The sequence below is a fragment of the Leishmania martiniquensis genome, chromosome 11 (genome assembly GCF_017916325.1).
Source record: "Leishmania martiniquensis isolate LSCM1 chromosome 11, whole genome shotgun sequence".
Taxonomy (NCBI): Eukaryota; Euglenozoa; class Kinetoplastea; order Trypanosomatida; family Trypanosomatidae; genus Leishmania; species Leishmania martiniquensis.
Genome location: NC_090146.1, coordinates 176,090 through 201,110, shown reverse-complemented (window position 1 = coordinate 201,110; position 25,021 = coordinate 176,090). Strand labels below are relative to the sequence as shown.

Here is a 25,021-nt window from a genome sequence, read left to right as displayed (position 1 = left end):
CGCAGGCTCCTCGACGGGCGCGCCGAAAGTGACGACGCAGAGAGCCGCAGCTGAGCGCCCTAAAAGCTGCTGAGAGTGATGGCGGTAGGTGGGATGCAGGCGACGCATGCGCGGCTCCACGCTTGCGAATTGCCTCCGGCATCATCCTGCTGGCCCAAGGCTGACAAGCGAGCTCACCAATGCACGTTCTCAGTGTCTGTGTCTTGATGAGCCGTGGCGCCGCAGCAGAAGTCAAGATAGCGGTAGTGAAGGGCGTTTCATTGCCATTCCACACCGCTGCCTCCTCGTCTGCGGCTGTCTGGCTAGCCGATCAGCAGTCGCGCTATAGCCGGGTAGCAGAGAGAGAGGGAGAGGCAGGCGTACATTGGGTTACCAGTAGAGATGTGACGAGAGATATGCCTTATATGCGCCGTGTCCTCCTCCGTAACGCGAAGAGAAAATGGCGCGCCCACATGCAGCCACGGATCCCACGCATTTCCACTAATTGAAGAGGGCGTCACCGACCCCACACACACACACACCGAAACGGGGGGCATGCTCCACCACTCAGATGCTGTACTATGCAGCGGTGGAACCAGTAGGAAGCTTCCCTGGAAAGAGCGGGAGGGGGGGAAGGGGACTTTCCGCGTCAAGCACACAAGTGGCAGGCTCCATAACCGAGGTGCCAGGCATCTCTCTAACCTCACCTTCGTCGCTGTTGCTCGAGCATCAGCGCACTACTCTTTATACCTGTTTGCTCTTTGTGTGCGCAGCGGAGAGAAGTGCGAGAGCCTACACACACACATACCTCTGCGTACGCACCTTAGTTACTCGAAGGGTGAAGGGAGCGAAGAGGTGGATATCGCTCAATGCCTGCGGCGAAATGGCACGCCAGGAGTCGCTCAATAAGCACCGGCACAACCTTTACTGCGGGCACCTTTGCACATCAAGCTGCTACCTCCCTCCACTCGCCATAAGCTTCTTGAGCACTTGCCAACGTATCACTTGCCGCTGAGGCCGTGTATAGCCATCCCCACGACATCCAGCTGAATGATGTCCGCGCGGGTATTCAGCAGCATACCCAGATGCGGCGTCGTGCGGCCCATGTCACCATGAACGAACTCCTTCACATAGGTTCCGGCCTGCGTCTCGAGATCGAGCAGGAACCAATGCGTATTGAGAGGCGTCAGCCTCATCGAGTGAATCAGTCGTGGCCGCGAATGCAGCGAGCGCCGGTGCAGCACACGCAGGGGCGTCTTTTGCTGAATCGCCAAGTCCTTCATCGCGTGAATGGCGCGCACATGGGGATCGATCGCGGCGTCGTCGATGGCGCGGCTGGACCAAACGACACAGCGATACCGCTTCACCTTGCTCTCCGAATGGCGGGCGAGGCGGACAGTGATGCTCGCATCCGTGCGCCGCAGCTCGCTCACCTCTACGCTGCCTTCGTAGCTGGCATAGATAGACGCCTCAAAGCGACGCAGATCGTCCTCAGTGAAGCGCTCACGGATCGGTGAAACCAGCTCCAGCACGAATGGACGCCCCTCGCCAAGCATCCGCACATCCACGTCCTCGCGGCCGGCGCTATGAAACTTGTAGCGGTGGTAGCCAAAGACCATGGCAGATGAAGCGACAGACGGGGCAACAGACTGCCAGCGAGTGGCATGGGCACCGCGCTCCTGAGGAAGGAGCGCGGCTGAGGTCGACCTCCCTTCGTCGCTAGTGAGCAGCGCAGGCGACTCAGGCGCCTCAGAAGGCGCGGCAGGCATATCCGGGAAAAAGAAAGGAAGCAGCGGATTGGCGATGACCTCCTGAAGAGAGAATGAGCCGATGCGCCGGCCATTCAGGAACCACGGAGACTGCGACATGTTACGCATCAGTTTTCGGTAGCTCCCCATGAGGTAAATGTTCGCGTGCTGCAGATGACAGGACACGTTGGCCGCCTGTCGGACAGTTGTCCGGCGATCCCCTTGGCATGTCTCCCTCGGCCCCGTCACCGGCGCCGGCATCCACCCGACCTTGGTAAGGTACGGAACGGCGTAGTCGTAGATGACACTGTACGGGAGCACCTCAGTGGAGCGGTTCCCGCAGTATTCGGCGGGCATATGCCCCTCCGTGATCAGGCCCTCCGTTGCGCGATGTCGGCAAAACACTTCTCCAATGAGACTCTCGCTCGTCCCGCCGTAGCGAAAGGCCTGCAGCGCCACGAGAGCAGGCCTGGTCGCACCTCGATCTGGCACAGCTGCTGTAAAAGAGCTCTCCGGCCCCGAAGCGGCGGCCATCACCTCACTTCGAGCGCGCTTGGGAACGGGCTCTCCTTCAGTGATTTCCTTTCCTGCCGTCTTCACGCTTTTCGATAACATCGCCGCAACAGCCTCAGCATACACAGCGAGCCCAGGAAGCTGGGCGTTTCTCGAAACGGCTGCCGGCGACCCCCTTGAGGCTGCCACATCATCATGCGAGTGCAGCAGATAGGACACAATACGTGCACGCAAGTCGCTCATGTAAAAGTCTTTGAAATTGCTCAGCTCCTCCTTCACGATCGACGACGGCAATGGCCGCCCCGTGCCCGTCCCTTTTACGTCGAAGTAGCGGGTTGCCGCAGCCAGCCACGTGAAGGTGAAGCTACGGTTAATGTTGACGTTAATGGTAATGGACTCGGAATCGTAAAACGGGCTTGCCCGCACGGCGGCTGCCGCCAAGGGGGCGTGGATGAAGTCAATGAACTGGTACAGGCCCAAGCATGCAACACACAGCCACGATACTGCGTATTTGGGGTCAGCATCGCCGCCAAGCATGCCATGTGCTGTGGATGTGGTGGCCGTGATTCCCTCTACCGCGGATGTGCCAGCTGAAGGAGGCGCCTTTAGATCGTCTGTGATGGTGGCAATCGGTCGTAGAGTGCCGCCAAAGTAGCGGCGAGCGCTCAGAGGCGTCTCATGAACGAGAGTGAAGAGCGGGTGATGGTCATCGTCCAGCGCTGGCAGTGTGTCATCAGAAAGGTCGGAGAGAGGTCCTGGAGCAAGACGCTTGTGAAGCTGTCCCACCGCTCGTGGAGGGGGGTAATCGAACAGCATTGACATGCGAAGAGCACACGGGTAGCATAGCGCATCCTTTGGCCCCACAGCGCAGCCGGGTGCCGCAGTCACGGCGGCAGCAGACATGAAGATTGTCAGCGTACCAAGAGAAACAGTGACTTTCAGGGCAAATAAGAGAGGCAACTATGCGTTCGTGTGTGCGTATATGTATATGCATGCTTGGTATAGCGTGCACCTATTCCAAAAAATCGTACTCCACGCCTCGACGACTGCGGCGATGTTCTGAGTGTGCCCGTGTTGGACGCTTCGAAGAGGAAGAGAGGGAAAGGGGCACGGAGCTTTTGTCTGTGCGTGTGCGTGTATGTCTTTCTATGTGGCACTGAAGACAGCTGCACAGAAGAGAAATCACGTCTGCGGGTCGATAGCACTGCAGCGCTGCTTTCCGTTTTCGGAGCGCTCCTTGACCCACGCGATCGACCACTTGGCCGCATCTCCAAAGTCGCCGGCGGCGCACGGTCCTCCTTGCCCGGGATGTCCGCTCTGCAGCACATGCGCAAGGAAAGGGAAAGCACTGCGTTGGGTTCCGTCAGGATCACCCCCTTGCATTGCCGGGGTTCTCGCGAACCTTGACCTAGGAGGAGGCACTCATTATTGTACGATTCGTGTTGAGGAAGGGCGGAGAGGGGACTACAAGAGCACTAACCCATCGCCCAGTCCCACACCCCCTCAAGACGCATCTCAGCATTTCATGTGGATTGGTGATGGGTCAAGCCAGAAGAGTTAGGGAGAGGAAGGGCCTGGTGGGTTGAACGCACGTACGGCGCACGCCACTTTTGTGACGTTCCCTCAAGTGGTTCTTTCTCATCACCTGACGAGGTGTCGCGTCGTTGAAAATGCCGTCTCCCTTCCGCCCCCTTCCCTCTCGGAGGCTCACCTCCCCCCCTGTACTCGCAGTCCTGACGGCGGTCGAGAAAGCGAATACATGAGGAAATGGCGCTCCTCTTAACCAGCATCACCAAACAATTCGCTCCCGCTTCACCATAAAAGCACAAGCATAGGCATGCATGGGTGCGTGCATGCGCTTAGAAGCGTACGCAATGCCTTCTCGTTGTGGCGCACCCCCTCTCCTTCCATCCCCGCGCTGCATCATAGCCTCGCCTTCGGCATGAAGCAACAGAAAAGCTCAGGCATGCATCCAAGAAGCACGCGCCCCCCCCACATTACCAAATCGTGTGCAAAAAGAGCTCGCGAAGGGTGTACAGAAAAAGAGAGAAGGCAAAGCAGAACGGGAAAAAAAACGAAAAACGCAACCACTTTCTCTCTTTGGTACAATGCAAGAGGACGAGGGGGGAAGCATTTAGTTACCTATGAATGCCCTCACACATTCCACATGCACCTGCTTCTATATATATATATGTAAATACAAACGTCTTCAGGGGGAGAGAGGCCTCCACACCCTCACCGGAAATGACGCACAACCCCCCCTCTAAGGGCTTCACGCAAGAACGAGAACCACTAAAAAGGGGGCCTTCGCTTCCGGTTGGTCGGCAGCTGGCCAGACAGAGGGGAGGTAATGTTGTTTGCCAGCCCACGGAGAGGAGAGAGAGAGCCGCAGGCGGGGTTACGGCAGTACCTGCCTTTTCTCGTAAGAGCACAGAAGCGAAGCAACGGAAAAAAAAAGACAGGAAAGCACTCCATAAAAGAGACGGAAACTAAACCATTAGATCCGCGCGGCGTGAAGCCGTTGCGCGCACTATACGAAAAAAGAAAGGGGGACGAAAACATATGGTTCACTGCGTAAGTCCTGCCCGGCATTTCTTCGCCTTCGTTTCCCTTGTCCTATGAGTCCCTTGTGGTGCGTCCACGTCACCTCTCTTCTTCGCCCTCATGACGAGAGAAGGCGCACCCCTCCGTGCGCGCGGCTCACAGACCAGCGACAGCCGGCACGTCTGCGCCGTCCACATGATGGGCGAGGGGGTGCCAGCATGACTCGAGCGCATCGCCCCCCCATCCCTCGGCCTCGCTCTGCCCACTCGCAGGCAGCCTGCACCACCTCGAGAAGCGCACCAGGTGGCGACGGGCATGGGCCGTGCGGCCTCAAGACGACCTGCGAGGCGGGGTGGGCAGAGTGTAGGGCAGAGGCCGAGCTCAGACAGCTGAGCGGGCACATTGCTGCAACGGGCGTCTCATGCTCCTCCGCACCACGTGATTGTCCCCGTGACCGTCTGGGAGCGTGGGGGGGCGGTGGGGCTGCATGCAGGTTGTACGGCAGAGAGTGGGCACGCGGAGGTGGGGGGAAGAAAGTCCCTATTCCCTTTTGGGGAGAAGAGAGTTCTGCGATTCCCGCTGCGAGACGGTCTCAGCCCTATCGCCACCACCAGTGCTCTCCGCATCGGTTGGGATCGTGGTGACGAATGTCACAATACGCCCAGCAAAATCGTTCCGGTGGAAAAAGTGGCAATACACAAAAGATACGAGGCAGGAGCCCACGACCACAGCCGCGCACAAAATAGCAGTCAACTTTTGCTGACAGAGAGAAATAATGGTGAGGGCCACAGACGAAAGGAGCGCCACGCCCATCATGAGGTGCAGTCGCCAACCATCGAATGGAATGCGGAAGGGCCTCGGCAGATACGGGTAAAGCTGGCGAAAGCGGTAAAACGAGATCAGAATTACAATCACGCGAATGCCATAGAGGCACTGATCCACCAGCACCAACGAGCCAAAGCCCAGCACCGTCGAAAAGAGGCCGGTGAGCACGGTGTTGAGGGTCAACGTCCAGTGATACGTGCCGAATCGCTCGTTGCGCTGCGACAGCCACACGCCCACCTTTCCTGGAAAGGCCTCCGTGAGTGCCATCCCCGAAATGATGCGAGTCGTCGTACATAGCGCCGAGAGAGTCAGCCCGAGCGCGGAGAGAATGCCGCCCGCCACTGTAATGAACTTGAGAGCATTGCCGCCCACCTGGAAAGACACCTCCGCCCAATAGCCTGTCCGCCACTTTGACAAGTCAAGCGACTCCCTCGATACGCTGGCGCCCGTGACGATGGGGGGTACATAAGTGACAATGGCGAGCCCGATGAGGGGGATGAGAGAGCCAATGATGGTGCGCTGCGAGTCCTCGACGTCTTCCACGACGGTTCCCGCCTGCTCAAGCCCAGAGAGGCACCAAGAAGCGGTGGCGATGAACGTGGTCCAGTTGATGGATTTCGGGATGAAGGCCACGGCTGGCCAGTTCACGTAAAAGCCGGTGGTCAGCTGCTGCTGAAGAAACATGATGACAAACGGGGATGCTGTGAGCACGGTTAGCAGGACACTCGCCACACCCACCGCTTCTACCCCAAGCAGGTTCAGGGCATACGTGAAGAGAAGCATGCCCACCCGCAGCCATTTCGCCCCCAGCTCGCTGCATCTGATAGATGTGCACAAATACTCGGAGAACAACGTCGGGTAGAGGGCGTTGTCGACGGCAATGTAGATGAGCGACATGAGGGCCATGGAAAGGTACACACACCGGTGAAACGACAGTTTGATCCACATGAGGAAGCCAGCGTTGGACGGCACCGCAGATGCGAGCTCTGCGACAACCAGCACCATGGGGACCCCCATTATCACAGGAAGAACCATAATAGAGATAATGGTCAAGAAGACACCGCCACCCATCACCGACTCTTCGATCCCGTAGGCTCCGCTGATGGTGAATGTGTACATTAGTCCCGTCAGAAGCAAGGTGGAGAGAGTCTTTCGTCTCACCGCCGCCTTCTGCGGCGCCTTCGCATCAACCCTATTTGAGGCGTAAACAGAGGAGTCGACGCAACAATCGGTCACATCTTGGTTTTCCCCTCTGGCGCTCCTGCCGCCCGGGCTCTCGTGCGGACTGGGGGCCGCATCGACGGATGATGCGGTAGGAGTGAGATTGCCCTCGCTCGGTGCTACAGGGTTATAAAGGTGGCTACGAGGCGGGTGCTCGTACACCTGCCGAACTAACTGATTAGAGTCATACCTCTTCATTCACACAACGATCGTAAAGAGCAGTGTGAAAGTGTTAAAAGGCACTAGAATGGTGAGCGCGGAAAGGGGGCTGTGGTATCTCGATTCGGAAAAGTAGGAAGGGCGCCTTTCGCTCGCAAGCAGTCGACGGTGGTGTGCGAGAAAAAAGACTGTGCTGGCTGCAACAAAAAAAGAGTTGAAGTCTCGAAAAAAAACGTGTGTGTGTGTGTGTATACGTCTGTATCGGCGAGAAAGGGGCGCGACCCTGAGAGGAATTAAACGGTAATGAACGGTGACGACACTGAGGGGGGAAGAGGGGGGTTGGAAAGAGACACAAGCACACAGAGAGAGAAAAATGCCCTTTCGTGAGCAGTGGGGCACTCGAGTGTTATGTATGATGCCGTGTGGCGTGGCGCGTGTATGCCTTTCTCTGCAAATTCGTCTTGCCCCTTGTAACGTCAGCTAAGGAGAAAGAGAGGGGGGAGAGGAACAAGACCGCGCTGACCGTAGCGTGAGTGAGGTTAGGCACAGTAATACGGTCGTTTCCGAGCCACCCGCACCTTACAAACTGCAAAGGAAATGTTTGCCAAGGCAGATACGGAAAGAAGCCACACACTGGTTGAGCGGGGCAAGCGTACAGTTGTTCTCGTCGGCGCGGTGGAGCACAGCCTCTGCGCCTTTAGTGTTGCTAAATCAGACCAAAGAAAGTGCGTTCTCAATGATCCGTAGAGGGTGGCAAGAGAAATGCCAAGAACAAGGAGGAGAGCTACTGCAACCAGTACAATATGGAAAGAGAGGATAGGGTAGCCTGTGGCCGTAGAGTAGAGGCGATGCAATGCGCCTTGCGAAGCAAGAAAGCTGTATGGGGGGGATAGTGCGTATTGCAGAGGCTGTGCCCAGTGAAGGCGCACAAAGATGCAGGGGTGCGAAATCAAAGGTGAGAAATCAAAGCAGTCAGCCATCGTCTAAGTGGAAAGAAGAGCGTCATGTGGAGCCGGGCTGAAATAACAGCGCGCTCATAGTACTTTCAGTCAAACGTTTTCGCCCATGGCTTCAATCTCCCTCAACCAGCTTGGCGAGTACACCCCGGAAGGCATGGCCCTTGGTGGTGTACGCCTTTCGTGAGGAGAGCGCAAAAGAAGCGTGCGCAACAGTGCTGCTGCCTTGCTCATTCGCGTGTGTGCTCCCATACATATCGTCACCTGAGCGGATACGCAGATACGCTGTCCTTTGCGTGAAGCTGAAAGCATTGTTTGCATGGTTCTGGATGGCCTGCCCTACAGGGAATAGGGCGAGAGATCTCGTCACGCTCCCCCCTTATTGTCCTTTCCCCCTCACGTAGAGAAAAGCCGGGGTCATGTGCCTTTGCACTCACTCCTCTGCCTCCCCCCACCCCACCCCACCCGCCCGCAGGGCGAACGCACTCCGCTGAACGCTGGAAGCAAGCCTAACGGAAAAAAGAGAGCCCCCCTCTCACCTCTTCACTTTCTGTTTCCTCGCTTAGGTGCGTCCTTCCTCTCCTCCCTGCCCGTTTGCGTGCGCACTAAAAGTCAGAAGAAGCCTAGTCTTATTGATGCAGAACTGTAAGAAAAGAGAGAGAAAGGATGATGTGAGCTGCAGAGGACTAGCAAGCAGGTGCTTCGCGTCCACCACCACGACTAAGTACCATGTCTACTTGGAAAGGTTCAGATGGCCCTCCCCTCCCTCCCTCCCTCTCTGCTAGGGATCGACCACAGGTGTATGAAAGCGTGCGTATGTTGGTGTATATGAATGCTGCGCTCCGCACCCCTAAGTACCCTTGGTGAGCACTTCCTCGGCTCCTTCTTTTTCACCATTTTGAAAGAAAAAAAAACTCGATTGGCGCTGTTGATAAGATTCGCTGCGACGGCCTGCGAAAAGGGTGAATAAAGCATATCCAAAGCATCGTTTCGATGAGTTGCACGTTTGAAAGCAAGCGGGTACAGGTGTCATGCTCGCCTCCAGGGCGACTTCGATTTGCCCCTCTTCGTTTCGCTCTTCCTATTTGCGTGGCGGCGTTTTCATTTTTTTTTGCTCTGATGTGCTGAGTGTGCCCAGCCCTTTCTCTCCAGCGATTGGAAGGGAAAGTGAAAAAAAAGAGAGAAAACGGGAAACAGAAAAGTGGTCGCACCCGCTGAGAGTGAAGCTCGCGCGAGACGCGCACGAGGGGAGAGGACAAGACGAAACCGTCCGACAGGGTTAAATGCAAACCGATACAAAAAAAGAAGTCAGAGAACGCTTTGCTGTATCCTCCGTGTCTCCGTCGGGGTGTACGTGGTGGGGGCAGCGCACCACAACACACATCACAGATCGGGAAGCAAAGTAGACGTGTAGCAGGAGGAGGAGAGCAGGCGATGAAACGCTTGCCCAACCACGACATGGGAAGTCACACCCACATAGTGAAATTCTGCCCGCACGTGCTGCCACATGTTTCGACGACGCACACACACACGAGTAGAGACGAGAAAAAACGAGCAGGTAATAAAGCTCAGAGGGTTGAGGGGGAAAGGAATAGCGAGGCGCAGATGAAAAATATACACACGCACGCATTGAAGAAGCCAAACAAAAAAATGTACGACGACAGTCCGTGCATCAATTTTCACTTTTCCCTCCTCACTTTCGCCTCGGCTTTCGTGTCACCCAGGCTCACGCAAGTCGAAAATTTTTCGGGGGGAGAGGGAGAGGGAGTGAGGGGGCTGCCCGAAACGTCGTCTCTGCTTCCGCTTAAGGCCCATCTGCGCCCAGGAAAGTTGTGGAGTGTGCATATCCACCTCTACTAAGCGAGGGTCGTAGCACAGGGTCATCCGCGGGTGCCATACTACCCAACACGTGACGAGTGCCGCTTCATCTCCGCTCCTACCACGCGGCAAGCGAGCTTGGGCGGATGTTGAGCACACAGGGGACTCAAAAAACATCCGCAGCACTCTTCCACCGCGCAAGTCGCCGAGAAGGACCGAGAGATAGCCTCGACGAACCAACTGCGTGGTCGCAACATGCTAGGCAATCGGGCGCCGCGCGCATCCCTCTCGATATGTAGCCTTCCCTTCTGCAGCTCCAAGACGACCGTTTACCTCAAAAGCGAGGGAAACGCGCGCATCGTGGCACAATCCGTAACGGGACCCTGCAGAGATGAGCGTCCGAGACGACGCGGAGGAGAGAGAGCGAGCGAATACAGAAACAAAAAGGACGGAAAAGAGCAATGGCTTTGAGTAGTAGACAACGAATAGAGAACGAAGTAAGCGTGGAAGGCAAAAGAGAGGTTGCAGCGACAGCGCACATGCGCAGCCACAGACAGACGTCAGTGTTGTGACGCCAACTTTACGTCCTTCACAAATGGATGGCTTCTTAGTTGACGGCAGGTAGGGCGCTTGACTGGATTTTCAATGAGACACTGTGCCAAAAAGCTGCGGAATTCACTTGAGACGTTCACCTCGTCCAAAATGTCAAGCACGGGCTCAAACTCCTTGTACTGGTCGCGGAGTACTTGGCTTGTGGAGCTGGAGCTACCTGTCGTCATTGGGCTAGAAGTGCTGCTGGCGTGAAATCGGACACAGGGCTTTTTGTCGCAGTCTGCATGCGGTAGGTCCCCTGCCCCTGTCGGGTTAGAAGCCCGGGAAGCTTCGCTTATGTTGTTGAAGTGCATGCCGACCAAACTCTGCAAGGTGTACTTTTGGCGGTACCCGTTCAAGATGATACTGGGATACTGCCGCTCCAGTGGTCGCCAAGGCAACGTTCCCGTTGCCATGTGGAACGCCGTGATGCCGAGCGACCACACATCGTTGCTGGTCAGTGTCCCCAGCCCCAGACAGCTTTCCGGGGACATGTACATGACCGTACCCCCCTCCGAGAAAACACTTCCATGCCGTTTCGTTGCGGCGGCAATATCCCGCAGAGCATCCTCGATAGGTGTGGACGGCGCAATGCTGGTCAAGTCTGTAATTTGATACTTGAAATCTGCATAATAGCCACTGGGGTCGTCAAAGATAAGAATGTTGTGCGGTTTTATGTCGTTGTGAACGAGGCGGTAGTCCTCGTGAATGCACTGGAGCGCCGAAAGCACCTCCGCGATGCATCGTTTAATCTCCGACTCAGGAAGCGGGCCAGCGCGCTTCAGCACATCGGCAACGCTGCCTGTGGCACTGCGTGCCAGCACCAGGTGAGCGTACAGCATTGCTTTCCCTCCTCCGCGGAAGACATCTAGGTGGGGCGTGTACGTCCCTGCGTAGTAGCTGTGCACTATACCAGGATGTACCATATCCAAGCGCAGATTCACCGCCAGCTCATACAACGTGCGCACCTTTCTCTCTTTTGCATTGTACGTTACCTCCTTGATCGCTACTGGAACCTTGGCAAGGCAAACCTCACTGCCGCCCACCATATCCGTCACCACCATCCACCCCTCGTAAACCAGCGCGGTCGCTCCACGACCGATGTATAAGCCGCCTGTATCGATGTACACCCGTTTCCCGCTGAAGATGCCGCATTCCCAGTGACCGTTGAAATGAGGAAACAGGGCAACATGACGCTCTCCGCTTCCAGGAGCGGCCGGGGAGGCACCCTTCACGTCTGTGCTCTGCTTGCTTCGCTCCTTTGCGGCATTCTCAGAAAAGTACCCCAGCCCACTTGCGTTCGAGCTACCCTCCGCCTCCACGTGCAGCATCGTGCAGAATGAGCTGTCCGAGTCGTTATCGACCAAGGGAATGAAGAGGGGCAGATCTTCCGTGCTACCGGGGCTAATGGCGACGTCCGAGGTGGGCTGTCCGATAGGCTCCTCCCGCTTTGTGCTTAAGGTACTGCTAAGGGCGCCATCGTAGTAGCTTGCGTCCTCGTGCGTCTGCGCAGCAGACACTTGTGCCGATTCCTCAAACCCAGACATGGCGGCATCAATTAGCCGGGCTAGATGACAGACGGCAAGCAGACTTTTGTAGCGGCACTCCTCGAAGACCTCGTACACAGAAGGATCCATGTTGGTCAGCCTCTGCTGGTGCACCTCCAAAGGCAGCACCGCTGAAACTCCTACAAAGTCAAGCGGTATGACGCTACATCTAGCTTCGCCGCTATCTCACTTCCTTGCGCCCACGTCTGCAGGCGCTTCTCCTCCACTGTGGCAAAGCTTGCTTTATAGGATCCGGTGAGACCAGTAAATAAGATGAAAAGCATGAGAAGAAAACAAGAAATTCGTTGGTGGATGAAGTGCCATCCATGTAAACTCGGACGTCTATGCAGATGCAAAAGACGACAGAGAAAGAGGTGGAAGGGTAAGGGGGTGAGAACGGGAAAAAAAGGGGGGAGAAAGCACGAGCAGACCAGTGTATTCCCTTCGTCTTATGGGCGTGCGTGTGCGTCTGCGTATGTGTGTTTCGCTGTTCTACTCTGAAAGGATGCAGGAATGTCAGATGAGAGCAGAGAGAGAAAAAAAAAAGTCGTCTCGTCGAGACACGAGAGTCAGAAAAAGCGGAGGCGTGCGCCGGAGAAGAAAACAAGAGAGAAAGAGAGAGAGAGAGCGTGGGGCAACACAAAAGTCAGAACATCCTCGCCTTCTGGCTCTCCTCAGCCCCACACACATACTTTGTGTGTGCATGTGTGTGTTTCTTCCCCATATCGTACATGAAGTATATGGGAGAGTAGAGTGGAAGTGTGGTCACCTCCGAGGGTGCTGTACAGCCATGGATGCATTGTCTTCATAGCTGCGCACACTCCAAGGGAAGTGACGTGAAGCTGCCTCTGCTGCCCACGATCATCTTTGACTGACCCGCAGGGCTGCCATAGTGCCGCTTTCGATATTCACAGGTCAAGAAGCTTCCCCATTTACCTTGTGTTTTTCTAAGAGAAGGGAAAGAGATCCCATTCCTCCCCCCTAGGATTCGTCCCCCCACAAGCACCATCTCTCCGGGCCGCCAGCTTACCTCTGCAGCTGTTTTTTTTTTCAATGAGAGCGCGGTAGGGGGACCTTCCGCCGCCCCCCGCCACGGCCACGCGGGGGGGGGGGGGAGAAGGGCGAAGCCTCAGCAAGGAGCCGAGCCCTCTTCCGACTGCATGGTGGCGGGCGACGCTGGGCTGTGGTTTATGAGAAGGTAAACTACGGCTCCTGTCGGGAAAAAGTCTGCTCAGTTCCCAGAATGCCGTAAAGCGCTTGGCGCGAGTGGCGCTTCATCTGAGAGGATCATTCGACCTTGATGCTAGCGTTCCAAGAGCCGCTGCGCCGACCCCAGCACACCCATCGATACTGGCCCATGAAAACCGTGACGACGCACTCTTCGAAGCCCTCTGGAAAGAAGGACGTAGGCCTTGGCCGCCAACCCGCCGAGCAGAGCCATTGGCGCCAGCGCCTTGTGAGCCCTGAGTGGCCGTGGACCTGCCGGACGCCTCCCTTTGCAGGTTGCCGATTATGGTAACCGGGAAATCGAGGGAAGCGGGGGTCTGCTGCCGCTGCGTCACGCTCTGCGCTCACAAGTGTGAGAGCACCGTCTCCGTCCAGACTGCCCTGTTCCACTGCCAGACCGTCGCACTCGTAAAGCGGGTGAGCAAGCGCGTCGCCTGACCGTAGGCAGGTGACGGTAATATACACTATGCAGACGCCAAGAGGGCATCGGACTTGTTCACGACATCATCATCGCAGAGGAGGCGCGTTCAGGGGAGAAGGCTTCCCTGCTCGCTGAAGCCAGCCCCCCCCCCAAACCTGTTGGCCGCCCTCGTTCGTGGCCAAAAACTCCAATCTTCCGGCTCGGCGCGCCACGTGGCGGCCAGGGAAAGAGGAGCACCTTTGGCGAAGCCCACTCTCAGAGCGCATCGAGGAGCAGGCGTCGATCTTGCAGGTGTGTGCGTGCGCGCGGAAGTGTGTCCAGCCGCAAGGGCGAGACAGGAGGGCGGAAGGATGTGGCGTTGCCTTTTTGTTTCTCGGAGGCAAGGCATGACCGAAAGGGCGATAAGGAGGGTTGACCGGCGGGATAAGAGGAACGTGGAAGGAGAGAGGGAGTCGATGTTGGCGATGAGCCGCGCTTTCGAGGAGAGCACAGGAGCACCGAGAAGTGCACCAGAAGCGAAAAAAATAAAGACGACACCCCCGGCGGAAAGGAAACGCCACAATAGCCAGGCCGTGGGACAGGGAGAGCCAGACATAGGTGCACTAAAGCGACCCAGAAAAGAAAAGCACGGAACAAGGAACTTTATTAGAGGTTACCGCTCGACGCGTGGAAAAGAGCAAACCGAAGGGTAGAACACATATCAGGGAAGGGAACTAAACAAGCATAACGCTAAAGTCCACGCGACATCAGAGCAGGCTGTAGAAGGGTGTGCAGAGAGGTGAATCAGCATTCGGCAATGCGAGTCCGAGGATACAGAATGTGAGCGAAAGAAAAAAAAAGACCGTTCAGGGTGCACATGTGGTGGAAGGGGCAAGAAGGGAGCCGATAAAGATAAGGCCGAAGGCAAACCGTGAGAGTTGAAGAGATCGAAAGGGGTGTTCGCTGAGCGGTGTGCCAGCGGCTGGAAGAGCCCATACGCGAGAGGTTTTGATACACACACATATATATATATTCGGCTGCGAGTGCGTGTGTCCAGAAGAGAGCGAATCAACCTAATGCAGCTCTTGATCCTCTGCAGCACAAGAGCTCATGTGTGAAAAGGGTGACGAAGCTTTGACAGCGTCAAGGTCATGAGAGGAGGAAAAAAGGGAGGACAGAAAAGAAAAGAGTGCTGATTGTCATTCACCTCCCCACACACACGCACACACCTATCAGCTGGCGATGAGCATCAAATGTGCCTGCGCCCCTTCCCGTCACGGGGGAGATGGTGCTCATTTGAGGTGAAAAAAGGGCGAGCTGCGCTTCTTGCGCTGAGAGTCCGCCGATTCCATACGTGGGCACATTGGAAGCAATGCGCCCATAAAATATCTCTTTGTTTTTGCCTTTTCTTCTTGAGGGGGGAAGGGGGCAGCACAGATGATGCCAAGTCCACATCGCTGCCGGGACAAAGGAAAAAAAGGGCATGTGGTGTATGGAGAGCCGGCATCAGAACTAGATCGCAGAGGCTACAGATGTGCTAAGCAGTTCTACGCAGAAAAGGAAAAACAAAATGGAAAAAAGGAAGACCCCGATCCACTCCTCCCAGGTGGTTCATGTGTGCGTGCAAACTGTCTGGGGCGAGAGGAAGGGGGGGAGTGGTATCCTAGTGGTGCTTTGCCCCTTTTTCACCCTCCCCCCCCCACCGGGGTATTCCACCTCGCTGACTGCAGCTCTTTAGCGTGGCAGACGCGAGCTGGGAGAGCGCCCTAGTCGCACCAGCGCCGGCCACCAGACATGTTCGGCACCGTCCAGCCGTCTTGGTACTGCCACAAGTGATGCGGCGCCCCGCCGGCGTTACCGAAAAAAAAGTGATGCGGCGTTCCAGGCGGCACCTCCTTCATGAAGGGGTGTGGAAGGCCGAAGAGCATATCATACGCAACGCAGAGCAGAAAGAAGGTCACGGAGGAGCGATAGAAGAGCCACTCGAACGGGATTTGAAACGGCCAGCCAAGGGCATGCTTGGTTACATAAAACCCGCCTGCGGTGGGTGCCAAGCTAATTTGTTTCTGATGCTCGCGATACGGAAAGGTGCGCGTCGGCACCCCATGCGGATACAGCTCTTTTACGCTGAAGCCGCTCCGCTTCGTCACCGTAGAGCGAAGCATGGGCGAACAAATGTGCTATAAAAACGAATCGAAAATACCCACAGGAGGAGGGTACGACAACACGTGAAAGATTCTTTTCGGTTTGTGTGTGTGTGTGTACCCGGATGCATATGATTTGTGTTTTTTTCTCGTTGCGCGTGTAATAAACGTCATGAAGTGCGCGGAAAGGAGTAAGGGTAGAGTGTGTGCCGTCATCGATAGCCAAGCAGAAAAGGTTTACGATGAAACAGAACCCGCAGGCGTGCCCCATCGCCGGCCATTCCGTGGCCGGCACATGTTCATCTCCTTCTCTGCTGAGATGCGAGAGCCGTGTGCGCGAAGACGGACTCAAGTCCTCCCGGCCCCCTTGTGAGCTACGCAAGGGGGTGTTTCTTTTTTCGCAGCGTACGTTGCTTTGAAATAGGTTGAAACACTGATAACCCGACTCGCCGAGGCTCTCGCTTCGTGCGTGCGAGGGTGTCGCCGCTTTGTCTGACTTCTCTTTCACATCACGACGAAAACAATGAGGTACCATAGGGCTCGGCGTTTCGGAAAAATGAAACGCCCAGCGCGCTTGGCAGGTGCCCAAGAACGAAACGGAGCTTTTCATCTGTACATATGCATAGAGAAAAAGAGTGTAAGCGGTGTTATGCCGCGGATCTTGCCATGTCTTTCAGCTTCTGCAGCTCCTTTAGCCGAATATCCAGTACACTCTTGAACGTGTCTCTGTTTTCGAGCGGTGGCGCTTCCCCATTCTCGACAAGGCTCGGCCTCTTCGCCACGATGTCCTGAGCAAGCCTCAGGTACTCCTCTGCTCTGTTGATGTTCTTGCTCAAAAGTGCGCAAATGCCGATGCTCAGTACCACTGCCGGGTCCGCCGCGAGCTGTTTTGCCTCTGGGGTATGGTCTAGAAGCAAGGAGAAATCACTATCAGCCAGCTTCAACAACTCCTCTACTTTTCGCGCTTCCTTCTCCTCCTCCATTTGCTGGCGCACCTCCGCCTTCACTTCTTTGAGAGTCGCTGCGCCTCCAGGGGCTCGATTGCTCGTTGAGGATGCCGCCTCTGTCATATGTCGGGTCGAGGTGCAACCCTGTGCCTTATTCGTGCCAGAAGCTGCCTCCGTGTCGCTTTCAGAATTCCCCTCCTCCTCCCCCCGCCGCAGAAGCAACCTTTCAGCCATGCACAGTGCCGTGCAACCGCGGCGAAACCTCGCGTAGGTATAGTTCTCGCTGCTTTCAAGCGCCTTTCTGTAGCAATCGACCGCCTTCTCCAAATGGCCTTGAATCTCGTACGCCTTGCCCAGGTTTGCCATGGCGTAGTAGTTAGCCTCGTTGAGGCGGACCGCGGTGCTAAAATCACGCACGCACGACTTGAAGTCAATGGAGCGCAAACGCAAACCGGGTACACTGCTCTGCAGAACACACAGGCCACGCATGTTATACGCGTGATCGTTTTCTGGATCTAGCGAGATGATACTGGTATTGTCTTCGATGGCATGCAAGTAATCGTGCAAAGCTTGATAGCAGCTTGCGCGCCACTCGAGAGCCTGCACATTCGTCGGCTCCAAATCCAGCGCTTGAGAGTAGCTCTCAATGGCTTCCTCGTACATTCCTTGCTTCCGGTTCCACTGCCCGAGCATGAAGAACGCGAGCGAGTTGGCGTCGTATGCCTCAATGGCGGCATCCAACGCCGCCTTGGCCTTGATGAAGTTGGGCTCAGCGTTACGACCTGTCGGCTCGAGATATCCTCGCACCTCAGCGCACTTTTCTTCGCAGAGCCGCATCCGAGCCTCCAGCAGCTGCCTCTCCTTCTTGGCCTTTGCCCTCTGAGCCTTTGCCAAGGACTTGGACCGGCCTTTCGGAGGCATGGCGACCAGCTGCTGGGATGTATGAAAGAGCTACTAGATGTGCTAAGCGTGAGAGGTGCAAGAGACGCCCTCGACCTCAGCGAGAACGCTGCAGCGATGCAGACAACTAAATACACAAGACACCAGAGGATTCTAGTTTTCACCCCGAGGGCAGATGTGCTACATACAATGGGGAAGCAAGCGGTCGGGAAGAAGCCAGGCGATGTAAGACAAGTATACGTGACACATTCTCTCCCTTCCATTTTACCCCCTCGGCAGCGGATAAGCTAAACGAGGTGACACCTTCGACTTCACCAAAACCGCGGGAAGAGCTCAGTGAAGTTTGCCTTGAGGGGAAGAGACTGCCCAGACGAACCCAGAGCGATTGTCCCAACGCGCAGCAGCGTCATCGCCTTTGCATCTGCCAATTGGTTAGATTTGCTTCGCTTTCTGGAAAAGGGTTACTTAATCTTGTAGTTTTTAGTGAAGAGGAAAAAAGTGGTGATCGTGTGAAAAGCGAGGGCGCACGGTACAATACAGCGGAGAAGGCTGAGCAACGCGCATCAGTGTGTAATATTCATTTGAGAATTGAGAGCCTGCCGCAGCGGCGCTCAGCATATCCGCGCCCTTGCTCCTCTTTTCAAGTAACTCTTAAGTAAGCCTTCTCGAGTCTTCGCTCCTGCTTAGATAAAAACGGTTATCAATCAGAGTGTAGTACACACACGCACACCTCCTTAACGAGAACGAAAAAAAGGGAAGAGAGACAATCAGTCAAATAAGAAAAAGAAGGTGGCGAGCTGACAGAAAAAAGAGAGACTACCTTACGGCGTAAAGTTGGGTGGTCGGCGCGCTATAGATAGGCGGAAAGGAAGCAGAATGAGTCGACTTGCGCAGCACGACTTGCGCCGCTGTACTTTTATCCTCAGCGCCGAACGAGTTAGGCGGAAAAAAGTCAGAGCAGCAACCCCTCCGAGCGGATGGCGTTTGAAACGTCAATCGATGTCAGATTTACGTCCAGGCGAGGACGGTGCGAGCTCATTGCTCTCTTTCTTGAAGGCAAATGTTCGCCGTGCGCACAAGTACTCCTTTTCGTCTGCGGAAGGAACTTTGGTCCAGCTGGCATCTTTCTCAATCAGCTCGCGAAACGTCAGGTAAGCTTCGGACACCGCATGAAGCCCATACTCTGAGGCCACCGCTATCAAGAAATCAATGGGTATGACGTTCACATCACGCATTGGCCCGTCGTTGGTGGTGAACTGGAACGTGTGGCCAATGCGCGGAACGGAGTCGACGGACCATCCTGCTTTCATGATGCTGTTTGCGTACTTCTTCCCTTTGGCAAAGAGAACGCTAGCGTCGATAAACATACCGAGAAAGGTGCCGCCAGGAACCAGGGCGTTGGCGACGCTGCCCAGAAAATGACGCGCCTTTTCCTCGCTACCAAAAGCATGGTGAAACCCAGCGAAGCAGCTGATGACGTGAAACTGCCGGGGATGGATTTTCACAATAGTGCTCATCCAAAAGTCGTCGGAAAACACGTCGCCGCATATGGCGTCGTAGCGTGCATCGAGTGGCATTTCCTTCGAGCTACAAATGACGCTCGTCGTCGCATCGATCACACTGCGCTTCAAATCGATGCCCACATAGCGCGAAGTTTTGTTCCGCATCCATTTTCGCACAACAGACCCGCCACAGCACAAATCCAGTACGTCGTTCGACGGCGTCTTTGGATTCATCAGATCGATCAAGAGAGAGATACATCGCGTGGTCACCTGCTGTGTAAACGTCGCGTTTGGCGGCGGTGGGACGTGGTATCCGATTTCAGCCCCCGTGTTGAGGGTCGAAAACGTCTTCCAGCATTCTTCGCAGTAAAAAAGCTTGCTGGTGCCGTCCAGCATGCCTAGCAGAAAAATGCGTCCGCAGTACATGCAATCGCCATGGCCCGTTTCGATCCAGCAGCTCTTGCACCAGTACGCATTGTGCCTAATATTCCTTCTTCCCATATCATTGACCTTGTGGCATCTCTCGCACTGATAAGAGGGCGCCTTCAAAAGCCACAACATCTCCTCCTGCGTCACACCAGGACTATGAACAAGCTCATCAACGTGATCAAACGAATCTGCCTCATAGTTTTCGGCGACGTCAACGTCCTGCAGAACATCCCACCAGTGAGCTCCATCCTCCGCACGGCGAAGTAGGCATTCCACAATCGAGCCCGCAGCTAGTGTGGGGTACGCCTCCCTCTGGTAATCTGCGAATTCGCCTTCGTAGGGTATGATTATTTTGTTGTGGACGTTGTTTGAAGAGACCCCAAGGTAAGCGCGATCGAAACCTTCATTCGTTTCTTTAGCGGGTACGACGCTTTCGACTGCGAAACGAACAGTGATGGACGTTGGGGGGAGCCAGACAAACGTGGGTAATATCGAATCATCATCTGGCCGCATCGATGGGGTGAAAACGAGACCCAGATTACTGTGATCAAAGACTGGAGTGTCGACAAGCTTCTTGGAGGAATCTAGCGGAAGGCACTCCGCTTTAAGAATCACAATGTGCCCAGGATGGGCGTGCGGCCACGTGCTTTCGTCCTCGATCCCAAGACTGCTCACCATGCGCATGCGCTCGGCAAATGGAATGCCTTTAGTTTCCTTGCCTCTGAAAAGCAAGACGTCGTCTATGATGATACGATAATCCAGGCAGCTCCGGTACGAAGGAGAAAGCGTGCCCTTGAACACGCAACTGATCACAGGATCTACCGCGCCACCAAAACACAGAGGAAGGCCGAAAACGCTGTGGTGGGTAACGTCGAGCCCAAAAATGTGGCCCTTCGCATCTGTTCCGACGACGATGGGCGTTCCCACAGCTTTTCGGTTAACCATGTACGTGCCACGAGCAAAGCTGTCGGCAGCTTCCGCAAATGACATACGTGTCAACATCTCGACTTGGGGAAGCTGTTTTTGAACGCGTTGCCACAATTCCATGGCACTAGTGGCTGACACCCATGCCCAGGTCGGCAAAACTGTCTTCACATGCGAGGGAACCCCCCCGTAATATGTGCTGTCCGGGTCAAGAGACGAATCCGCCTTCAGCATTGCGTCAAGACTGCTGCACACATAAAATGGTGCGCTTTTGTTACGACTCACCAGCCCTTTCGTCGGACCATCGAGAGTTGAGGTGGAGAATGAGACACCGATGATGCTGGCGCTACAATCATTGCACACAAGTCCAATGAACCATATTATGTCCCAAATTGGTACCCTGACTGGGTTTTCGCTTGGTTCCACGTCGATGTGCAGGTGCAAAACATGAATTCTGTCCCACTTCACATCTCCGTCGAGCGTCTCCAATATTCGCTCTTCGATGCCGCGCAGAAGTTTCCACGCCTCGAAAAAATCGTCTGCTCGATATTTCATTTCCAGTGAAAAATCGGCGCGCCGATCCTTGATTGAACTACACTTTGCCTCCTCGCCGACAGTAATCATAACGCCTAGTTGCAAATGGGGACTGCATAGGTACGGTACAACAGATTTCACGCAAACAATGCGCGCCACGGGAACAGGAGACTCCGACATGGTGCTCGCAATCACTGGCCCTAGCGATTCGGGCGAAACGCACGCTACAAAAAAGTAGTGCCTGTATGTCCCTTTCGTCTTGTTTCCGCTCATACCGACCACGGAGCGGCTGTATCCGATTGCTGACACGCTCACATTTTCCGAAACGGCAGCGAAAAAGGCCTCCCATGCGTTTGCCAAGAAAATAGAGACGTCGGCGCTGAATTCCGTCGGCAAATTGAGGTGCACCAGAAGGCCCCGAGAATCATTCAAATGTGCGATGGCGGCGACGTCTGTGTATAGCGTCAAGATAGACCGAGAGAGCAAAAAGCCTGACGAAGCATGCTCGTCGCTGCCGTTTGACGGGATGTTGTTCGACATAATGAACTGACCGTTTAGAAAGTACTGCAAAGAGTCGTCGTCTAAGCCGCCTCGTTCGGCGTAGAGGTACTTCAGCGACAAAAGCGATGAAATGCTGTTCAGGTACCGATCTTCGTGAAGGACGCTCATTTTCCGCTCTACCGGAACGCTCAGTCGATACCGGTACCAGCCGATTGTAAGGAAGCTCGGCGGTGCCCCCTCGATCACCCCCGGTGGAACGAACGCTTTTGCATTAGCGTTGAGCATGTTGAATTCTTTGAGAGAAAAAAGACCAGCACTGTTGATGAAACTCTCATCAAATGGCAACACATAGTTTCGGCAGAAGACATATAAGTGGTTTAAATGAGAAAAAGAGAGCATACCATCTTTCCTAACGGGAGAGCGTCAGGATCAGCGCCATCTTGTTTTTGTTTGCCGCTCTTTGAATCACTGGAGAGATTTCCTGCCGAAATCATACGGTGATCGAATCAGAACAAGCGGTATCGCGAAGAGAGCGCATGTAAGCCTCTGCAATCCTACAATTTCTTCAGCTGCAAAAGTGATTCAGCGGTACGAGACCTGTTCGCCAAATTGCACATGAGAAACAACTTTTTTCTCTTGTTTGGGTCTCACATCGAGTATTGACCCTCTGCAACGCATCCGAGTATGCCATTTGAAAAAAGAAGCTAGCACAGCTTGACCAGATCCGTTTCCCAGTCCCACCAACCCTCTGAAAATGACTTTTTTTCACTACCTTTGAAACGGAGTCAAATAAACACTTGCCTCCCGTAAGCACCTCTCAAATCTACAAGGTTGTGCGTCTCATTAAAGATGGGCTTTTTCTAGCTTCCTCAGCTTAATAACTACATCCACACTACAATACCCTGCCCAGCCGTGTTTCTCTTGCGGCATTTATCCCAGCTTTTGCCTGTCTCCGCGCTCAATCAAAAAGATAAAGGTCGTTCACACAAAAGAGGGAGTCACAATACACCTCACGAATACACAAGCCATATGATCGCTGTAGAGTTCACGAAAAGTCTCTTACAGCTTCTCATATATATATATAAGCGCTCACAAAGACTTGCCTATTTCTCTGCGGAAGCTTCTGCGTCACCCAGGAGATAAGAACTCATCGGGAAAAACGTTATCGTCCATTTACCCACACAGGTGCAGCCCAACTTCCCTGTGCTGCATTTCTTGAAGAATCGTCGTCCAGTCAGAGGATGCCGTAAATACGCGTTACAGCAATACTCGCCCTCATTCGTGTGAGTACCACCCAGCCCGAACTTCTACCTATTCGCTAGAAGCTGAGCATGGCGCCTCATAGCACCACCACCACCATGCCGGTTGCGACATGGTGCACCCCTCGCTATGGTTCACGCTGCCCGAAGGTATGCATTTAGGGCCAAATAAGCCACGCTCAAGTCGCACTGGCACCTTACCTACCACAACGGCGGCAAAGACGCGCTCACCGTTGGGAATCGTTGCAGCGCCACACAGCCGGAGACCTGACTGGCGGTATCTAATGCGATACGTCGCTCTGACCCCCCCCCCTCACGTCGTAGGGTCTTCACGCAGCCGCCACCAGAGACAGCCCACCATTAGTAGAGGTCAGGGGACTGCTTGGCTTTTTCACTGAGTCTGCAGTCGACCCTTAGATGCCAAACAGTGAGAAACCTGCCCCAGATTATCAGGGGAAACTGTATGCGCCGAAAACAAAACAGTCCAGAAGCCCGTACCACACCATCATCCGTGCCACGAAACCTCAAACGTACTTTGCGAAACACTAAGAGCAATGTGCGAATTGAAACATGCATACATGACCCTGCGCTGTTAGTATGTTCACCCATCATACGGAGATGGCACCACTGCAGTGTGATCACGGGACATCCGACACAGGGAGTTCCGCCAGCCTGAGTGTACAACTGAAGTGTTCTCACCACATGCATGAAAAACTTCTCTCAGCTCCCCTAGCTTCCTCAGAAAGAATCATCAGCCGTAAATACTGCGCCCACTCCTGCACCTTTTTGCTGCCCCAGCGCTCGACTAGTCACTGCGGGTATCCTTGACTTTCTTTCACCCCCCCCCCCCAGGCCCTTAACCTATTGGCAATTCTTCACACAACCTTGCATAATCTTTACTCCCACGTGCCATGGAAGCAGAGAGGCCAAAATTCGACAAACCCATGCTCGAAGGGCTTTTGCCGCCCCAGGAGGAAAGGGGGGAGACGGCAGGGCGAGCAGGAAAGGCACACGGGGAAGCCCAAGAGCCACCGCCGCGTGCCCGGGAAAAAAGAAAAGAGTACGGCACTCAGGGTTCCCGAGTCATCACTGACCTCAGTACTAACTAAGCCTGTGAGTGCTTAACTTCACAAATCGGACGGGATATGGTGTTTTCACTCAAGTGTGGTCGTACTCAGAAACCTGCTGAAACGGGGGGTGGTGTAGGAGACCGTGGGCCGCGAACCGAAAAGTGATGAGAGTGGGGTTTGAACCCACGCCCTCGAAAGGATTGGAACCTTAATCCAACGTCTTAGACCACTCGACCATCTCACCTTGCGTCGCCCACAAAAATGTAGGGAGGGGTCTTGCCTACAGAGCGTTACGTCGAGGACCTGGTGAGTTCAATGGGCGTGTAGCTCAGTGGTAGAGCGTCCGTTTCGCATACGGAAGGCCTAGGGTTCGATCCCCTACTCGTCCACTTTTCTACACGACTAGCGCGCTCTATCCGAGAAGAACGATTAGCCCCACTACACAGCGCCGCTGGTCTAGTGGCATGATGGTACCCTCCCAAGGTATTGACCCGGGTTCGATTCCCGGGCGGCGCAGGTGTCTTTTTCGACCCGTGAAAACAGGCGCATGTCTTCAGTGGGTCGTCTTTTCTGCAACTAGAGATTTTTCTCGTCACTTTCAAACCTACCAGCTGGGCTCCAAGTTCCCCTTTCCGCTTCCCTAAAACCTGTGCGGCTCCTCCCCCCGTCACTGTTAGGCGGTTCCCTGTGCGACACCCAAACCAGCCCCTACAACGCGGAAGCTTTTGGACGAACCACAGCTTTTACTACCTTTGGCGGCGTCCAAAGGCAAAGGCTCAACCGCGTGAGGTTAGAGCGTGTCGGGTAATGTAGGGTGCGCGTGCCAATCGGACAACGGAGCTCGATGCGTTTTTTGCCCCGCCAGATGGGGCGGAGGTGAACCGGAGGCCCGGCTCGCCGACCAGGCTGCACGGCACCGGACACGCGTGGACGCCACCTTGTGTGCGGGATGGTGACTCTACCTCTCCCCCTGCGTTTCCCACCGTCTCTCCTGCACACGCATGAGTGCTCTGCACGCAAACGGTGGATACCTGGTGAAGCAGCAAAGCACTCTCGCCCTCCACGCCACCATCACCTTTCACACAATAGTTTCGGGGGAAAAAACGCCCACCCGCCCGCCCAGGAGGTTGTTGACAGGCCCCCGGTAGCGGCAGCGAGGGTGCCCGTCGAAGCTGCTGTCTGTCCCGTAACGATTGGCTGCGCCGTATTCCTTTTTCGTTGAAGTCGTAACTGCAGCCCGGTGGCTACACCGTTGCTGCAAACTGTGAGCGTCGATTCCTTCT

General features: G+C 55.0%; 6 protein-coding genes across 6 annotated transcripts; all 6 read right to left on the bottom strand.

The window, feature by feature from the left end:
• Nucleotides 1-980: 980 nt before the first annotated feature.
• On the bottom strand, nt 981-3,143 carry LSCM1_06566 (uncharacterized protein; the record flags this gene model as incomplete). Its single annotated transcript, XM_067323983.1, has 1 exon — nt 981-3,143. The coding sequence occupies one exon, from the start codon at nt 3,141-3,143 to the stop codon at nt 981-983; it is 2,163 nt and encodes a 720-aa protein (XP_067180524.1).
• Nucleotides 3,144-5,324: 2,181 nt separating this feature from the next.
• LSCM1_06565 (uncharacterized protein) lies at nt 5,325-7,028 on the bottom strand (the record flags this gene model as incomplete). The annotated part of the gene is made up of 1 exon (XM_067323982.1): nt 5,325-7,028. One exon carries the CDS (start codon nt 7,026-7,028, stop codon nt 5,325-5,327), a length of 1,704 nt encoding a protein of 567 aa, XP_067180523.1.
• Nucleotides 7,029-10,323: 3,295 nt separating this feature from the next.
• Nucleotides 10,324-11,991, bottom strand: LSCM1_06564 (uncharacterized protein; the record flags this gene model as incomplete). Its single annotated transcript, XM_067323981.1, has 1 exon — nt 10,324-11,991. The coding sequence occupies one exon, from the start codon at nt 11,989-11,991 to the stop codon at nt 10,324-10,326; it is 1,668 nt and encodes a 555-aa protein (XP_067180522.1).
• A 3,303-nt stretch (nt 11,992-15,294) lies between these two features.
• LSCM1_06563 (uncharacterized protein) lies at nt 15,295-15,693 on the bottom strand (the record flags this gene model as incomplete). Its single annotated transcript, XM_067323980.1, has 1 exon — nt 15,295-15,693. One exon carries the CDS (start codon nt 15,691-15,693, stop codon nt 15,295-15,297), a length of 399 nt encoding a protein of 132 aa, XP_067180521.1.
• A 626-nt stretch (nt 15,694-16,319) lies between these two features.
• LSCM1_06562 (uncharacterized protein) lies at nt 16,320-17,540 on the bottom strand (the record flags this gene model as incomplete). Its single annotated transcript, XM_067323979.1, has 1 exon — nt 16,320-17,540. One exon carries the CDS (start codon nt 17,538-17,540, stop codon nt 16,320-16,322), a length of 1,221 nt encoding a protein of 406 aa, XP_067180520.1.
• A 971-nt stretch (nt 17,541-18,511) lies between these two features.
• Nucleotides 18,512-21,694, bottom strand: LSCM1_06561 (uncharacterized protein; the record flags this gene model as incomplete). The annotated part of the gene is made up of 1 exon (XM_067323978.1): nt 18,512-21,694. The coding sequence occupies one exon, from the start codon at nt 21,692-21,694 to the stop codon at nt 18,512-18,514; it is 3,183 nt and encodes a 1,060-aa protein (XP_067180519.1).
• Between the last annotated feature and the right edge of the window lie 3,327 nt (nt 21,695-25,021).